The sequence below is a fragment of the Taurulus bubalis genome, assembly GCF_910589615.1.
Source record: "Taurulus bubalis genome assembly, chromosome: 11".
Taxonomy (NCBI): Eukaryota; Metazoa; Chordata; class Actinopteri; order Perciformes; family Cottidae; genus Taurulus; species Taurulus bubalis.
The window spans coordinates 16,752,904-16,772,367 of NC_136599.1; the positions used below are offsets into that span (position 1 = coordinate 16,752,904).

Below are 19,464 nucleotides of genomic sequence, written 5' to 3' on the forward strand. Positions count from 1 at the left end.
ACCCCTCTCATACCCGTTTCCACTCATCTGTGGCTGCAGACATCAACCATGTCTCACTGGTGCCATTCTCTGCCTGTTGCCATTCCACAGATCACTTACTGTAATGTTGCACACCATCACTTCCCGTCCTTTCTCTCTTATTATTGTGCTAAGACTCTTTGCTGAAAATAAATGTCAAGAGTATGTGCTTCTCTGTTGCAGAAAGTTTTTGTGAGAGATTACTATGCATCATGTGGTATTTTTGAGTATCATTCCTGAGCCTCCAAATGTTTTTCCTTCACTACAGGGAGGCCTTGCTTGCAGAGATGGGTGTGGCAATCCGTGAAGATGGAGGCACTTTGGGGGTCTTCTCTCCTAAAAAGGTAGAAAAGACATGAGAGGCCAGCACAGACGTTGATGGAGAAGGGCTGTGTCAGTACTGATGCCTTCCACATCACGTCTTCTGTTTCCTATGTTGTGTTTTTCTTTGAGCAACCTCCCCGTCTGAGTCACTGGTTTCTCTCATCTACTCCTTTCATCAATCTGTCTGTCTTTCCACTCTGTTATTTGCTTCTTTCACACACTCAGCTTAGCAACGCAAGCCTATTTGATGACCAGCTTGATTCTTTTCCAACCAAGAAGGTTTGTTAAATTTAATTAGAAAACAAAGCGCCTTTCCTGCACTAGATTGCTTAGTGATTTTTAACATCATAAATGTTAGTGCTTATTTCATATCCTAGTCAGAGTTGCCCCCATGATTACCGCACCAGTTGCACAGATCTGAATGTAGTTTAACGACTGTGCGGAGCCACTACAGTTCCTTTTCCCCCTGCCATGTTTAACTAGAATCCGAGAGAATCCGAGAAATTGAGCATTATTTTCCGATTACGATCCAAAGCACAGATAAACACACCCATACCTCTGCACAACCCTGCGGGAAAATGACGCATTGCCAAATTTGGATTAAATGCCACGGAAGGGCATGCTTCCTCGTGTGTGTGTGTGTGTGTGTGTGTGTGTGTGTGTGTGTGTGTGTGTGTGTGTGTGTGTGTGTGTGTGTGTGTGTGTGTGTGTGTGTGATTTGTTAAAAGGTCTGAGAACAGGCTGATCAGCTGTGTGTGTATATTAACTCGTTAAAAAGGTCTGAGAACAGGCTGATCAGCCTAATGTGAGCGTTAGTGTGTGTGTATTTAACGACTTGAACGGGCTACACACCGTGTACGCTGTTATCGGCAGGGGGCCACAGCCCCACATGGGGCCCTCAGGGTCTTTGTTTATGCCCAGAAATGTCCCGAACACAGCAAAACAATAAGAAAAGAGAAAATACAGGCAGAGGTCAAGTTCTCTGTATATGCAGACACCACCACACATATCTTGTGGTCATAAGTGATGATTTAGAGGGAATATTTTGTGTACGAGTCTCGCATATTATGGGCACCTTTATTTTAAAAAGGTAGAATATGCGAACTAAAGGGTTCATATTTAGATTCTTTCAATTTTACACAGACTACTTAAATCAAGGCTCATCTTTGAATATTACACTAGGCACTGAGTAGATTCCTTCACCAGTCGGTACATTCCCCTCACTCTCTTTGTGTGGCAGCAACATAGAGGCCAGTAGATGTGTTGGTACAGGCTTCTGAGAAGAAATAAGAAATCTCTGTCACAGACTGTTCAGAACTAGCTGTCACTAGGATCAGCTGTGGTTTCAAAACATTCCCCTCTTTGAAATGAATCTCTTTTTAGGCACGTTTAGATCTCCCTCCTCTGCTGCTACTTGATGTGTTGTAGGGTTTTCTCCTTCATATCCATTTGTCCTCCATTCATTGTTTATTTTTTTTTCTCTTTTCACTCACTGCCGCTCAATGGGTTAGCATTTCGCTGAGAAGCCTTGTGATCTATTTGCTGACTTTAATGGGGTGTTTTCCCCCAAAAAGGTTGGTGGTTTGAGTAGCTGCTAGCATTAGTTGTAGTGATGCTGTGATGTATCAGACTCTAGAGACGTCAGCACTGTGTCAATGAAACCATTTCTGTCCACGTTCGTGAACTGTGTATAATGCATCACTGACCGGTCCTCAGCAGTGTTTGATATGAAACTATGCCCACTGATTAACATTTCTAGTATTGGTATGTACTTTTGGCACTGCTGAATATTGATGAAAGTAGAACCCTGGAAATGTTTTTGCATTAAACTTATGTTTCATCTGTAGACTCCCCACCTGGTGAACCTGAATGAGGATCCTCTCATGTCAGAGTGTCTGCTCTACTACATCAAAGACGGCATTACAAGGTAAACGAAACCTGAACGATGACACTGAAATGCTGCGGAGGACATGGAAAGGTTTTGAATTTCTTCCAGACAGTATCTTAGTAGCATCTAAACTACTCTGAAAGCTCTTCTTGCTTTACATCAAAAGAGGGAAAATTAAATTCAGTCGGGGGGGGAAACTCGCTTAAAATCACCAAAGGTTTTGCCATCTAAAGTTACTTTCTCTCTCCCCCCCCCCCCCCCGTTTCCTTTTGGCCCTTCTGTAGAATATTCGTGTTAAGTATTTTGTTACCATTGCGCCCCCGGGGAGCAATGATGGATGACAGAATCACAGGCGAAGGAACGTACAGTGTTTTTAGAAGTGGTGTCTTCTGAAAGTATGGTTTAAACTAAGTTCCATTGAACTTCTGCCTCCTGACTTCTTGACAAAATGTCTGCCAATAAAATGAGAGGGCAGTGTTCACTCTCTCAAAATGGCCTCTGTGATTATTTCAGGGTGGGTCAGGCCGATACTGAGAGACGACAGGACATCGTTTTAAGTGGTGCTCATATCAAGGAAGAGCACTGCATCTTCCGCAGCGAGAGGAATGCCAACGGACATGGTGAGGCACCATATTATGAGTTTTCTTAGCTTATGTGTATCAAGTATTTTAAATTGTTTTGAATGAGGCAAAGTTGATAGCATCATGTAGAACTTGTCCTGCTCTGACTTAAAGAAAGATGCAAGTAACTCCTAATTACTTGCAAAGAAAAAAATATAAGCAACCCTGGCTCTGTGACTGTCAATAGATGACATTGGTGCAGAAATATAGCCTCAAGATTCATCTTCTGTTTCTAATTGTAATCACTTCAAACTCTGCATTAGATATTTATCCTTTACCGTTTGAAAATGAATGTTGATGAGCTTTATGAGTCTCTGATGATTGGTTGATGTGTTTTCGGTGAAGTTATCGTCATGCTGGTGCCGTGCGAGGGATCAGAAACCTACGTCAACGGCAAGCGTGTTGTGGATTCAATCCAGCTTCGTTCAGGTATGTATCTCACGTTTGCAAATGAAGTTGTTGATAATCTGTAAAAGGAATACTTGTATTATCTCTGTCGGCCTAACTGTGTCTGTAATTACAGATAATTGAAGATGTGTAATGGTATTTTTCTGGGGCTTCATAAATCATAGAAAGAAACAATGTGGCTCAGAACGCAGCTTGTGGTGCTCTAGTTTAAATACCAAAAAACATTATGAAAAAAACAAACAGTTGGATCTCTTACATTTACACTGTTCTATCAGCACTGAAGAGAACACGCCTTTGGTCATTTCATGCTCCTCCCGCTTATTTCTGCCATGTTCCTTCAGGTAACCGCATCATTATGGGAAAGAACCATGTGTTCCGGTTCAACCATCCAGAACAGGCCCGAGCTGAAAGAGAGAAAACTCCAACTGCTGAAACCCCCGTAGAGCCGGTGGACTGGACCTTTGCTCAGAGGGAGCTCCTGGAGAAGCAGGGCATCGACATGAAGCAGGAGATGGAGAAAAGGTACGCGACCCATCTCATTTGCTATCTCTAAACGAACTTCTAATACTGGCAGTAGTCTGATTTGTAATGGATTGCACAGTAAATCATGAATTGTGTCACGTATTTCACAATATACTTTGCTCATTTATGTAGGCTCACTGAGATGGAGATCTTGTACAAAAAGGAAAAGGAGGAAGCAGACCAACTTCTGGAGCAACAGCGACTGGTGAGTCCAAATAAGCTCGATATTAATCAAACCCACTTTATGAATTTTATGGATTTCAGTTTGTTTTGTGTAATTATTTTGTTAGAAGTTGTAGACAAGTTTGTAGTAGACTGCAGAGTGGGTTTAATAGATATTAAGCCGTACTTCATTTCAGGGCTTTTTGCAAGTTAAGTTATAATTAGAGAGATTCAGCTAATATGTGATATTCTGTGTTTGACTTTGATTGAAATATCATAAGTTGAATTTAAAGTTAAAGCATGGTTTTTCTCTGGTCGAGTACAATTGAAAAGCTCGTTTTTGTTTTGGATGATCGTTTCAATCGGTCCATTTGAGTCTGACTTGTACTAATTCTCACTCTGAGCTCTCACACTTTTGAGGTGTGTGTGTGTGTGTGTGTGTGTGTGTGTGTGTGTGTGTGTGTGTGTGAGAGAATCACACTTTCCCTCGCGCATGTCTGTTCTTCTTGCATGGAAGGTTTTCTGGTTTGAGACAGATGAGCTTTTACTTGCCTTCCTCTTGAGTTTAACTGATTTTTCTGTAGCAATTTGATCAAGTGAGAATTATTCCCCTTTCCAAATCCCTGTTTTCTTGTGTCTTCTATAGTGTATCTGAATCTTGCAAAACAGCAATTTACAGCTAAAGTTGATTTGATATTAAGATCGAAATTAATTTAAAATGTATTGAATTTTGGTCAGTAACACATAGAAACACATGGCTTTATTTTGTATAAAGTCATGCTGCTTTTGCATGGTTCATGTTAATAGCATGTTTTCTTAACTCCTTCAGTACTGGTTGTGGACTAAGTTGCAGTGTTTGCTGTTGGGCTGGTCAGCTTTGAAGTGGCTGTTGATTTGCTTGGATTAGATTTCTACTCTAGTTTTCTTGCTCTGTTTTATCCTGAGTTTCATCTTTTCAATGCAGTTGCTGACATGTACAATGCATTGTGATAACAACAATTCCTGCTGTAGTTCTTTGACGGATAGTGACAATGTGGTTTCTCATTGACTTCTTTGGCTACCTATTTTGCTAGGCTTACCTGGTACCTGTGTAGAGCACTGAGAGCACAACTCAACAACAGAGGTATCACTGCTTAAAGTCGAATCATTGAATCTCAGACCTTTTCCATACTCTGGTGGCTTTACGTGCAGAGCCACAGGCCAAGGGGTTCAGACTCCCAGCAACATAATACGTCCAATTCTAGACATAGATACAGTATATTACACAAGACCTGATTATCTGTACCACATGGTTGTGATCTGTAATGTACTTTGTCTACAAAAATGAGAAACTGCATTCTTTTTCCAACTAACATCTTTCTTATGTGGATTAACACTTACCTCACTCCTGCCTCTCCTCTCTACTGGCTTTCTGATCAACTGCAAGAACAATCTGTCTTCTAACTCACTGCTAATACTAAAGCCACTGAAACCTTCTGGACTCGAGGGAGAAAGCGCCAAATTGCATCTACATGCATGCCACTGTAGCATGTTTGGGATCCAGCTTTCAAATTAAGAATCAATTGAGAAGAAGAATAGGACAAAACAATACAGACATTCTCCAATCAGCAACTATCCTCTATTCATATTTCTTTTCTAATCATGATATACATGCTTTACCTTTTACTTATCTATATCAATGTGCAACATTGGGAACAATATTGTTAAAATTGACACATCTATTTCTGAGATTTAGAAAGTCTACTTTTTACAACAATGAATGTTTTAATGTATTTATTCATATCCATATCACAATTTCATGAGAGAAAACATGACGATGACAAACTGACAAGCAAGAAAGTCAATGGAAGCCACTAATTGTTGGATTTGTATTTATTTTTTGTAATCTTTATTTTGAGTATAATTCTGGCTGGATGGACTCTGCATGTTGACATACATCTTGTACACGTAGGATGTATGCACATTATTTAGATAACATTATTACAGTGCGATAGTCCTTTTTAGTAAATATCCTAAAATCTCTAAATTCTCAACTGCAAGATTCTGTCCAAACTGATGTATTATGTTCTGATATAACTTCAACTTTACTCATAGTTGAAGTTCCCATGTTGCATATTCATACCTTTTTTTTCATTCTTTTAAAACGAAGAAAAAAAACATTCTTTCATCCTCTCTTTGATTTCCCATTTTAATTTCTCCTTTTTTTGGGAACCCTTTGGTTTGTTTCCTGTTTTGTTTTCTCAAGGATGGAGACTCTGATAGTGGGGATGACTCAGATAAGAGGTCTTGTGAAGAGAGCTGGAGACTGATCACTTCCTTGAGAGAAAAGCTGCCCCCCAGCAAGCTGCAGTCCATAGTGAGAAAGTGTGGATTACCCAGCAGTGGGAAGATAAGAGAGCCAGTTAAAATGTACCAGATCCCTCAGCGGCGTCGCATCACCAAGGACTCCAAATGGGTGACCATCTCTGACCTGAAAATCCAGGCAGTCAAAGAAATATGTTATGAAGTAGCGCTCAATGACTTCCGCCAAACTCGGCAGGAAATTGAGGCCTTGGCCATCGTGAAGATGAAGGAGCTTTGCGCCAGCTATAGCAAGAAGGACCCCAACGAGCGGGACTCGTGGAGGGCAGTGGCTCGGGATGTTTGGGACACTGTGGGCGTTGGTGACGAGCGCATCGAGGATGTCATTACCAATGGGGCTCGACCAGGAGTGGTTGTTATGGATGACCTAAAGGTGCACATTGATAAACTTGAGGACATCTTGCACGAGGTGAAGAAACAAAACAATATGAAAGATGAGGAGATCCGTGCTCTCAGGCACAAGATGGTCAAAATGGAAAAGGTCCTTCCGCTCATCACCTCAGAGAGCCAAGAAAAGCCTCAAGTAGACACTCCCACTGGCACTGCCACCTCTCCAAGCCCTCGAGAAGGAAAACCTCCTTTGCCTGAAAAGCTCGATGGAGATGATGTCGATTCACAAATCGGCCAAAGTACAGGAGATGACTCGACCCTAAAGCGAGGCCACATGCGCTGGATGCGCCAAGAGCAGCTACGCCTCAAGAACCTTCAGCAACAAGAGATCTCCAAACAGCTCCGCCGGCAATCTGGACCACACCGCTTTATACCCCCAGAAGACCGCAAACTACGCTTCCCCTTCAAAAGCAACCCTACGCACCGCAATTCATGGAGCCCTGGTACTCATATCATTATAACTGATCAGCAGGTCATTGAGCTAAAGGTGCCCAAAGAAGCTGTAGAGGAAGAAGATGGAGAAAGCCAAGCTGGAGATGGAATGCTGTCGAGAGAAACGATGGCTGCTTCACTGATCCAAGTCACTCCCCCGTTGCCAAGCCCATCAGTCCAGCGCAGGAGCAAAGACTTGGAGCAAGGTTTAAGCCAGGGTCACAGGCACAACTATAAGAACAACCAGAACCAGCAGCCCCATGAGCGAGGCCGCAGCAACTCTTTCAATCACCGCCAGCGGCCCTCTGGCTCCATGGAGTCGTTGCAGCAGTCCGAAAGCAACAGGAGGCACACGCAAGCTTTCTACCAGCCCCGCTACCATCAGAGCCAGCCTGCACATCCCCAGCATCACCATCCCCATCAGCCTCCTTGCCATCCTGACAGCATGGTGTATACAGATGGCAGATTCAATGGCTACCAGCAGTACCATCACACTGACCACGCTAACTATCCAATCAGCTTTCAGGCACCTCCACGAATGCGCAGGCAAATGTCTGCTCCCAATTTAAAAGCCAGCAGAGAGACGGCAGTCTGAGTGGAACTTTTGGAATCAGGAACTAGTTTGATAAACTTTTAGTAGGCAAACGCATTACAGATCACAACAGCTCAGAATCATGTGACTCAAACAGCTCAACCCGATTGTGACGAGTGGGTTATTGGTTGATCCAAACGTATTGTATGTATTATAAGAAGACATTTTATCATCATTATAATATATGCCATTTTATCAGTTTTTTTTTTTTTTTTTGCTTCATTGTGTGCGCTGTCATCATTAGCATTGGGAGAGCTGTCATAAGGAATTGAAGCCAACAGATAATGAAGGGACTTTTTGGGAGGGGGATGGGGGGGGTTGGGGAAGACGCGTGAAGAGACACGTCATGCCTACTCTGCTCATCTTTCAGCATGTGACAATTCATCAATCATGCTTTTATTTGCCAAAATTATCTTCATGGTTACATTTCTGAGTTTACATCTTTGCCATTTTAGTATTGATTTATCATGAATGTTTTTCACCACTACAGCACAAACACACTAAAGTGTCTCATTTTCATCAAGTTTTTGTTGATATTGTAGCCCAAATTAGGAACCTAGTCCCTATTTCTTTCTTTTTAATATGTAACTGAAACTTAGCATGAAAAAATCTTTTTTTTTTTTTTTTTGCAGTTATACATTTTGTGTAGTACCTCCCATAAAACATTTCCTTTCATAAACCACTATTGGCCTAGATCTGGAATCAAAACACCACTATGTTTTACATTTTCAAATTGATTATGGAATAACTTGATGCACTAGAATTGCGTGACTGCCTTTTCAATGGACTGAAATAGTGGTCAAAGAAAGTGGTATTGCCTTGTTATGCACTAACTACATTAATCCTGCTGTGCATTTAAAATTCAAAAGTTCCTTTCCTCTCTTTCTAATTCAACACTTATTCAAAACTGGCAACCTTCATAACTTACCTAACCAAACTAACTTTTTTTGTCATAACATTTATTCAAATTGTTAGACAACTTTTTATTTTTTTTATTTCAAATATTTAACTGTCACATTGTTTTTCAGTACTTTGCACTTCTTCAAGTCATGGATAATTAGTTAGTGAAGACACTAATTTTAATGTTAAAAGTTTTTATGTTCATTAATGATGCTATGTTCTACTAAAGACCCTCTCAAATGTAAGAACCACTATGCGGAAATGGTGGGAGAACGACCTAACTGTAAAAGACGAGACCCACAAAGTTTGAACTATTTTAAAGTTTCACTGTACCCAGTCCACAAAGTTCAATATTATTTTCGGTCTCTTCCTGTATAAGTCACACATCACTAACTGAGCTCTGATTTCCATGTCATGCGGTCTGAGAATATCATTCTTGGTTTGTGGCTCACTGAGTAAGCACAGAGATCTCCGTGTTACGATTGGATGTCCGACAGAGTGTTGTCATGGCATCAGATTCGCCTTAAAAAATGTTGGAGGGAGGACAGACTTGAAGCGTTTGCAGAATGTTGTTCAAGAGAACTATCCAAGTTAGATTTTTAAGACTGCCTTGTTTTAGCTGCATCAAATGCCACATACTCATGAAACCCAGATAGAGCTGTCAGAATGATGGTCTCTGGAATCAGTTGTTTGCCTCTGTGCTCTAGTGGATGCTTATTTGAATCAGCAGCAAGTCTGCCTGTCAATCTATCTTTTCCTTTATGCATTTCATAGCTTTAAAAGAACCCATTAATTATAGCATTTATGTTCCAGATGGCCTTTAAATCCTTTTAGAGGAACAGTGACATTCAGCAGCATGGTAGAGGCCATTGAGCACTATAAAAAATGTTCAACTTTTTCTGTGTTTCCGTGTTTTATACTAATAGTTTTGCCAGTATATATTCTGCCGTACTATGCTGTAACAAAAACCAAATGATATAATGACATATGCAAGTCCAGTCTCTCCACCGTACGCCTCATGTCTATGACTATCTTTGCATGCGATAGCCTCCATGTCTTCATCCCTCATAAATGCTCTATTAAAGAATGTTATTTAACGTATGCACTGGTGCTGATGGCGACCAGGTAAGCTGGAAAGTATATATCATTAAATGGATATTTCTCATGAAATATACATATACTGTATGTCTGTGTTAGGGCTCAACCTCAAAATGTCTGTTAAGTGTTGTACATCTGCTTTTTGAATCTGCAATATCAAGTGCCTCATTGTGGCTGTGTACCAAGTTGTTACTCCTTAATCGAGCAATTTGTGCAACCATACAGTGCACATGTGAACAAGACGAGGATATACTGAATCCCTATGTTGCTGGAGGATTTTCAAAATATGACTGAAATAAAATGACATGCTCCAAGTACACTTATTTGTTCCATATGCTTAGTATTTGTTTTTCACTGCCAAATAACCAGTTTAGGGACAGAATCAGAGCTCTGTATGTGAGCACTACACAGGAATGTCATTATGAGACACTTTAGGAAACCGGTGAGGTTAAAGACTTTGTAAATGATTAAAATTAATTTCTAAAACGTTTAAATTTAACCTAGTACCTCTTATCTACAGACTTGTACCCCTATACGATGCATAAAAAAGAGTCTTATTAGCCATTTCTTATTACTGTTATAGTTTACTGCATCATGACAATGTCACATGTATACTTGCAACATGGGATTGTGATGAAAGTTGGTTTAGTTGGCATTTACCTCATTATCATGATTTTAGGCATTGCATTCCACCTTTACCAACCTCCAACTTGTGAATTTGAATATTTATGTTTTGAAACGGCTTCAAATGCTTCATTCACATGGTACATTATGGCACACATTGGATTATTATAGCAGCTTCATGCAGATGACTACATTCAGTAAAACCTGCTTTTGGGATTTCCAATTGTTTTTGCATGGAGGGAATTCAGCTTTTAGCTTGTAGGCAGGATTTCAGGCAGGGAGGAGGTTAATGACCGATGAAAAGGCTGCATTGTCATCCCAGAAGACACTGAACAAACAGGATGAGGTCACCGGGCCCACGGCCTGCCCTGCTCTGATGATGATGGCGCCCCTCATTGGATCACAGTTGACTCGGCTTCTACCAGCAGCACCTATCCGCTTCCATCCATTCCATCCATTTATCTCTGAATATAACATATTTCATTGTTTCATCAAGTTATATTTCCAGAACATTGTATACTAATTTAAGAAGAAAGTGTTTTCAAAAGGTGAATGTTTTCCATTCATTGCATTGGCTCAAGAATTGAGCTAGAAATTACAATAATTTCTGAAAATGTTTTGATGTTGTGGATTATGTCTTATGTATATTATTACACATTTTAGGACTTTTTAAACCCACGTTCATGTCTTATTGCTTGGTTTATACATCCAGCTGCATGTGTATCCATGCGTCATTTGGACCAGTAACCAAAGCTTTCAGTACTTCTCTTTAACGTATAAATAAAACTGGTTCAAGGGAAGACTATTCAGTATTTTGGCGAGCTAAATTCACCAGTTGTTGCGGCTGATGGAGAATTATCCATGTTCTCTCTCCTCGTCCCTGTGTGTTGGTGTCCAGGTGTACGAGAGCAAATTGCAGGAACTTCAGAAACAGGTGGAGACTATTTCTCTGGTCGCTGAAACACCTGATGAAGAAGAGTTGGAGGAGGAGGAGGAAGAGGAAGGTGTGTACTTCCTGTGTTTATGCCCAAATTATATAGTTTATACATATCTATATATAATATTCTAATATACTGTATGTTTTCTTCCACACTTCTGTCCAGAGCCTAAACTTCTGGGATGTGCGTATAGTATTTCCTGTTTTATAGATTAACGTAACATCAACTTCATTCAAATTAAAATGTGTTAATGTTGCCATACTAATTACTAATTTAAGGTATTAAGTGAAACTAGTCCATATGAATCCTTTGAAATAAAACGTACTACTAATGATAAATCATTTTACATTCACTCAAAAGGACCATACTTATAGTTTTTCATGTTTTTGACAAGTTTTTTCTGACTTGGTTGATGATGAAGTCATAATTTTCTCTTTCTCTTTAAACATTATTGATTTCACGCAACCTTTTAAAATTATCAAAATGATTAACTTAGAGTCATCTCATCTATCAAGGTGATATGATGTTTAGTCAAAATAAAACTGTTCACTGGACTATAGTTGTTAATCCAGTTGAGAGCAATAGCAGGTTCTAATCCTGTGTTTTGACCTTTTGATTATGAGGTCACTTTTTCTTTGCATTTGTTTGACGGACTGTGGTTTATGCAAGAAACATCACAATGTCCCCTCCCTGTTGGTCTGCTCGGTTAGATTTTCCTCAAACAGTTCTTGTGAATTTAATGCTTTCGTGCAGCAGACTCTAAATTCTGATCGTGTAGGTGCCTGAACGCATCATAAAAGAGAGGTTTTTAGCACAGGCACTGCTTGCAGGAAATATTGACTCAAAATACTCCACATTCCACATGATGGTTTACCTATAATTGCAGGCAGTAATGTAAAGTACTCTGTGTTTGTAGTTGGACTAAAATAAGTAAAACCACTGGTATGGTCCCTTTTTGGTTGTGTGTGCGCGTGCATGTTAACGTCATCCGTGTCTCTTTCCCTGCAGTGCCGTGGACTCAGCATGAGTTTGAGTTGGCTCAGTGGTCTTTCAGGAAGTGGAGGTACCATCAGTTCACCTCCCTTCGTGACCAGCTGTGGGGGAACGCCGTCTACCTGAAGGAGGCCAATGCCATTAGTGTAGAGCTAAAGAAGAAAGTAAGCACACATTATATTTCAGAATAAAGAAAAAAGTATACATTTTTTAAGCACAAAAGTTTACTGAAAGGCCTTAAAACAAAATATAAAAATGTGAAAAAAAATATCCATGGAAAGGGGAAATGTTAAAAGCTGAATAAAACTTGTGTGTACAGGATGATGTAAATTAGTGATCCTAAATTGAGTTGCCCTCACATCCTGTACTCTCTCGCCTGGGAGCCACATTCACAGACGTGAATCACCCTCAAGGTTCTGGGATGTTCAACTGTGAAGCTACATGACGGCAAGATGATGTCATGCTAGTGATTTATTTATCTGGACACTCAATTTACAACACAATGTGTGTGCAGAAGGCAATCCTTCATCTCTCCCAAAGTGGGGTGTTGACCCATTGTCACAGAGAGAGATTGGATTTGTTCTGAATCAAATCCATGCCAGAAAAGACAGTGAGCCCTGTATGATTACTGAGTCTTGTAAGTGACAAACAATCTTGAATAAAGGTTCAGAGCTTTAGATCAGAATGGCCATTTTTGATATTTGTTATACTCTCCGTTTATTATTCCGTATATTATTTTTTTTATCCACCTCTCCCGTTCTTAAGGTCCAGTTCCAGTTTGTCTTGCTGACGGACACTCTGTACTCTCCACTGCCCTTTGAGCTCTCAGAGCCAGAGAAAGATCGCGACTCCAGGCCTTTCCCCCGCACCGTGGTGGCCGTAGAAGTTCAGGACCTGAAGAATGGAGCCACGCACTACTGGTCCCTTGATAAACTCAAGTAATGCCAACTTCATACCAAAATCTAGTCCTGGTTTTAGTTGGATGCATTTTAATATTCAAATACTCAGCCAGTGCAAGTGCAACATGTCTGTATTGTGCACACTTTGTTTAGGAAATCCTCAGTCACTACAGTCTGCCGTTTTCTCAATCATAAAAAAAGTACAAATGAATTGAGTGAAGGAGACTGACATCCATTAGGTGTGCCGTATATTCTCTTTCTGCTTCTCATTAATGTTAAGTGCACTGTACTCTGTCGTCATTTGCAGGCAGAGGCTGGAACAGATGAGAGAGATGTATGACCGTGCTGGAGAAATGGCCTCCGCTAACCAGGAGGACGGCGATGGCACTATGACGGGAAATGACCCCTTCTATGATCGCTTTCATTGGTTTAAACTCGTGGGGAGGTACGTAATGCGACTACAGAAACGATACAGGCAATGCTGCAGATGTTCCAGTAGTTTACCACCAAACATCCTGTTTTTTGTGCTCATTTCCTGTGTGATTTCTAGAAAGTTTTGTTTTTGTTGCTTTATTTGAAATGGGTTCATGTGTCTTCTTCCATTCCGTTTTTCATTTTCATGGTCAGATTATTTTTGACTGATTATTTTTTTTCTGTCATTAGTCATGTGTATCACATGTTTAGTTAGACATTAGTCATGTGTATCACATCATTTCTGTTTGGTTTTATTTTGTTGCTCATCATAAATCTTTCATTGTATATTTTGTTATGTTTATAATTTAATGTTACAGTTGTGACTGTATTTGGTGTTCTTAATTTCATGTCATGTATACTCAGTATTTCTTTGTGTATTTGTTCATTTTATTTGACATCACATTTGGAATTGTTTTTATGTTGTTTTTTTATCATAAATTGTGTCATTTTCATGTATCCGTTGTAACATTTTGCTGTGTCTGTTACCGTTTTCATGTTAATATTCCTTCCAGTCCAAAAGCCTGTTAATAGCATTTTGTGTTTTATCTTCTTGTGCCAGCATACATTAGAAGATTTATGTTAATCCTTTTTAAAGTGACATTTCATTTTAGTTTCTATAAATTGCTGCGACACCTTGCAGCTTATTGTAATACCAGCTATTTATTAAATTAATCCTTCTGTTGCATTTGCAATAGCTTTAATAGTATTAGAAATAAAATTCTAAATTTAATTTGGTTTAGCTGGACATCAAATAACCACTAGGTAGAAGAAAGTAACTGAGTGCCATCTTTACTAATGTATGGCTACTGTTACATTTTTTTTTTTAATACTGTTATATTAGTACATCATACGTTATATTTTGTGTGTTTATGTGTACCAAACCACATACCATTTGTGAGAAAACAATGTCAAAGTTCACATCTTCTACTTGATGTAGTCTCTTTTAACTCTTCTATTACTCCATTGTTACCTTTCCTTGGTTCTTGCCACTGTTCCCAAACTACCAACCCGCTCAGCTCGCCCATCTTCCACGGTTGTGTTAACGAGCACCTGGCTGACCGCACGCCCTCGCCCACCTTCTCCACCACTGACTCGGAGATCACAGAGCTGGCGGACGAGCGACAGAGCGAGATGTCCGACTTGATTGACGATGAGGCTTTTGTGGATGACACCAGCTCGGATGCCGGCACCGAAGAGGGCTCCGACATCTTCAGCGACGGCCAGGATCCCTTCTATGACCGCTCCCCCTGGTTTATCCTGGTGGGAAGGTTGGTGACTGTGCAGTGGCATTACCACGTCCTCCACACACAGACTGGAAGGAGTTTGGGCGGATGATGGCTCGGCTTAGGGCTTATTTTTAAATACACACATGTAGAGTGAAATTAAGCGTGGGGGAGGAGACAAATATTAGTTTGTTAGAAAACCTTTGAATGAAAATGGATGAATTCATTCAGTGCAGTGAATGTCTTTGGATATGTTGAGATAGATGACGGGCAGACTGACAGTTTTCAGTAGATGTTTAAGTATGGAGGATATACAATATCATTTTACATATCATCTTGGTAGCTGGTCAATCCGTCTTAAAAAATGTGAGAAAATACTAGAAGCACATCCCTTATTAATTATCAGTAAAGCCCTCCTTAGTAAAAGAATATTTTCAGAATCAGATATTCTATTCATAGCAGCTTTGCAGAGATAAATTGGACCATTTTTGAATTTTAATATGATTAGTCATACTTCTGTGCCCACAGACTTGCTTTGTGCGAGTTGCTTTTAATTTAGACTTGGTTCCCAAAAATTGAAAAGCCGCCATCCTTTTTTTCCTCCACCTCCTTCCTCACAGCTTGATGCCTCATCCCCCGCCACCATCACAGTGCTGACTGTATTAACTCCCATCTGTGTGTGAACTCCATGTATTTGCTGTGTCTAAGTTGATTAGCTGTCATTTTATTGTATTGTTAAATCTTTTAAACCTTTTTTTTTGGTGTTTCTTTTTTTATTTCTTACATTACATAAACCTTTGTTTGTATAACCTTGTTTATTAATATTAACTCACTGGTAGTTGACAGTCACATAATAATGCTTATTAGTGTTTGTTTTAATGCATTGTCGGGTCAAAATAGTGTGCTGCAGCTCCATTTGAAATCACAGCACACGTTGTACCAATGCTGTTGCATCAGCGCCGTAAATGTCATAGCTGAGTAATAGACGGCGTGTGCCGATCTTAGATGAATGCAAGCCGCAAGCCCACCGCACAACAGCCGTAGCTCAGCCACTCCGTCACTGTACCTTCAGAAATTTTACAGATTGATATCTTTCCTCCGCCCCAGCCTTGAGGGGCAGGGAGGGGCGACAGAGAAAGAGCAGGTCACCTGGGGTGCAGCAAAACAAATCAAGCTCTTCAGAACAAAATGTCAGTGAGTGTGTGAGTTAGAGACCAACATGGCCAAAATACGACACAATAAACCACTCTTTTATGGCCTTTAACCACAGCCTCCCAGGTGATCTGTCATCACGCCGTCGGGCAGTTTATAAATAAAGTGGATGGTTGAAACTGCCTCTGATTTCAGTGCTCTGGAGCAATTATGATTTATGTTCTTTTTTTCTTTGTTTTGGCTCGCCCTTAACATAATTGTCACTAATATTTTACTGCATGGTAGTCATTAATATATGCCAAACACTGGAAATGTTGTGCTCATTATGATGTTTTAAATCCATTTGAAGGCATATTTGTCGATCTATGGATAATGTAGAGCTATCAGACAATAGTGTTTTTTAACAAGTAGATATCTAATTTGCTTTTAATAGGCTCAACTAAATGCAAAAAACTAAATGTGTGTGTGTGTGTGTATATATATATATATATGTGTGTGTGTATGTATATGTGTACAATATATATATAATATATGTATATGTGTACAATATATATGTATACTATATATATATATATATAGATATAGATATATATATATATATCTATATATATATATATATATATATATATATAGATATATATATATATAATTTTTTTATTTTTTTTTTTCTCTGGATCCAAAGACATCTGTTTTTTCACACTGCACCAGAATCAGGTTTTCAAGTCTCTCCTCTCTTTTTTTCTTTTTTTTTTTTTTACTCTCAGAGCTTTCGTGTACCTGAGCAACCTGCTGTACCCTGTGCCACTGGTGCACCGTGTTGCCATAGTAACAGAGAAGGGCGAGGTGCGTGGTTTCCTGCGCGTGGGGGTCCAGGCGATAGCTGGTGAGTAATTAATGAGATTAATGAGCACGGCTGTTAGGATCTTCATGCACAGGCTACATTCTGCTAATCAGTCATTGGTGTGATTATTGTCTTGAGACGCAGGCCGTTTCTTTTATTCATTTGACAAGCCTAGGATAGCCGTTAATAAAAACATACTTATTGGTACTTGCTTTGCATCCATTCAATATATTTAATGCAAATCAAATGGCTACATAAATAGTTCCAACTTTTATTTTGATTTCAGTGTAAGAACATTTTGAAAAGACAGTTCTGGTGGCAGAGAGAAGACTCCCTTAGATTCTACGTGTCTTCATTCTGATGTGCTTTGACAGCTTAAGTTAACTGTCTACGACAGATCCTGATAAAAGTATGGCTTGTCTCTTTGTAGCTGATGAGGAGGCCCCAGACTATGGGTCAGGAGTTAGACAGTCGGGAACCGCCAAGATTTCCTTTGATGATGAGTATTTCAAAAAGGTAAGTCCAGAGTCACATCGAAGTAGTTTTAAACTTTAAAACAAATTTGCTCTGTGTGAGAGAGCTGGTGTATAATATTGGATTAAAACGTGAAGTCGGAAGGGGAAGTTCATTTTTCGTTGGAGTTTTATACTGTTTATTCTATTTCTTAAAAACAAATATACATAAATATACATTAATCCTTAATTCCTCCAATGTGGCACAATAATATATCGATGCATTTACAGGTGTAGATTAGTTTATCCCTTTTTCTAGCTACGAGCTCTATACGTACTAATGTCTTCCTACTCTTGCATCTATCTCCTTTTAAACCAATCAGAATGACTTTCCTTCCACGGTTATGACCCACTCCGGATTGTCCATGGAAGAGCTGCGCATTGTGGAGGGTCAGGGCCAGAGTTCAGAGGCCATCACACCCCCAGAGGAGCTCAACAGAATCAATGACATGGGTATGGCTGCCAGACCTTCACCTCTCCGCTCGTAAATTTCAAAGGGACACACTCGGCAGATGGTCCTGTTGAACGCAAAGGAGGGCTTCAATTGTATAGTCATGGAAATAAGACTGGTGCTGTTTTTTATTACTTTGTAAAGGAATGTTCCTACACATCACAAGCTTAATAAGATGCAGAAACCAGTCTGATTGTAAACCGCAGGTGCAGCTCAATTAATCTCAGCTCAAGTCCTCCTAACCTTCCCCTGTGTTTTCTTCAGACCTCAAGCTTGATAACATCGGAGACAACAAGCTGAGTTGTGGTAATGGTCTGGCAGGCCAGCTGGAGGTGGGCAGCATCTTTACCTTCCGTGTTACGGTGCTCCAGGCCAATGGCGTCCCGCCAGAGTACGCAGATATCTTCTGCCAATTCAAGTAAGTCCATAATCCTCAAAAATAGTTGGTGGAAACTAAATCTTAATATCAAAGCTATGCAGTTAAAAACAGCTTTACTGGGGGACGATTTGTTAAATAGCAATAGTATTACTAAAGTACTGAAGTAAAATTAATTTACAAGTAATTATTTGACTCCAAGTTAGAAAGTAACTCCAAGTTCTAGCTCAAGCTTAAAGGTTGATATTTAAATATATTTTGGACCATAAGCAAACGCCCTATTTAATTTTACTAATAAAAATGATACACTGACACTCATTCATGTTTCTTTCCATAGTTTCATGCATCGTCATGATGAGGCTTTTTCCACTGAGCCTCTGAAGAACACTGGCAAAGGAGCTCCTCTGGGCTTTTACCACGTCCAGAACGTGAGGACACACATACACACAAATGATAGTTTAAAACTCTATTTTAATTCATTTTGACACCCCCTTTTTTGACTGTTGGAGCAGATTTCCGTTGAGGTCACGGAGTCCTTCATTGAGTACATCAAGAGCAAGCCCATTGTGTTTGAAGTGTTCGGCCACTACCAGCAGCACCCGCTGCATTTTCATGGCCAGGACCTGATGAGGTTGGTGTGGTTACTAAAGACATGTTTCTGTAAAAATGTTTTTCTTACTGTAATTATTTACCAGATAGATTTAGTAATAATTGATTTCTGTATTGGAAGTTAATTGTACATTTATTTTAACAGTCCTCCAACACCGTCGAGGAAATACTACCCTATTCCCATGCCATTGTCTAGACCAGGTACGGATTTTAATATCATCACACCACATACTGTAACTGCAATATGTTCTGCACCTGTCACCTTCATTTCAGCCTATTTCTTCTGTGTGTTATGGTTATATCAGCATGCCTCATATTTCCTTCCACTTTTTCATTTCTCTCTTCCTTTGGATTTTTTGTCTCTTATTTAATCACTCTCCCACCATCCATAATCCTCTTACCCAACTCCATCCTCCCTCTTCCACATCTCCCTTTTCACACGTCCCCTCCAATCTTTCTCACCATTCGTACAATATTATACATTGAAACCCTAGACCATACCCGTAAAATAGAGTTGGTCCGCTACCTGATGAGTGGCTATGTGAACGGCAAAGTGCTGGACACGCTGTCTGAGCACGCCAACGCCCTGGCGTCCTCTGCCGTGGCCAGTCTGGAGGATGAGGCTGACCAACTCTCTCACTACATCTTCCTCCCAGT

General features: G+C 40.0%; 1 protein-coding gene across 1 annotated transcript in view; it reads left to right on the top strand.

Annotated features, from left to right (window-relative positions):
* kif1b (kinesin family member 1B) overlaps positions 1 to 19,464 on the top strand; it is a 53,354-nt gene that overhangs the window by 26,802 nt on the left and 7,088 nt on the right. The window contains exons 17-34 of the mRNA XM_079226282.1: positions 287 to 362; positions 2,190 to 2,269; positions 2,744 to 2,850; positions 3,196 to 3,279; positions 3,600 to 3,780; positions 3,913 to 3,985; positions 11,238 to 11,343; positions 12,286 to 12,434; positions 13,036 to 13,208; positions 13,477 to 13,614; positions 14,660 to 14,911; positions 16,783 to 16,901; positions 17,290 to 17,375; positions 17,695 to 17,824; positions 18,087 to 18,240; positions 18,536 to 18,626; positions 18,711 to 18,829; positions 18,953 to 19,008. Of these exons, the coding sequence (XP_079082408.1) occupies positions 287 to 362; positions 2,190 to 2,269; positions 2,744 to 2,850; positions 3,196 to 3,279; positions 3,600 to 3,780; positions 3,913 to 3,985; positions 11,238 to 11,343; positions 12,286 to 12,434; positions 13,036 to 13,208; positions 13,477 to 13,614; positions 14,660 to 14,911; positions 16,783 to 16,901; positions 17,290 to 17,375; positions 17,695 to 17,824; positions 18,087 to 18,240; positions 18,536 to 18,626; positions 18,711 to 18,829; positions 18,953 to 19,008 (2,174 nt within the window). The remainder of the gene's footprint in view (positions 1 to 286; positions 363 to 2,189; positions 2,270 to 2,743; positions 2,851 to 3,195; positions 3,280 to 3,599; positions 3,781 to 3,912; positions 3,986 to 11,237; positions 11,344 to 12,285; positions 12,435 to 13,035; positions 13,209 to 13,476; positions 13,615 to 14,659; positions 14,912 to 16,782; positions 16,902 to 17,289; positions 17,376 to 17,694; positions 17,825 to 18,086; positions 18,241 to 18,535; positions 18,627 to 18,710; positions 18,830 to 18,952; positions 19,009 to 19,464) is intronic.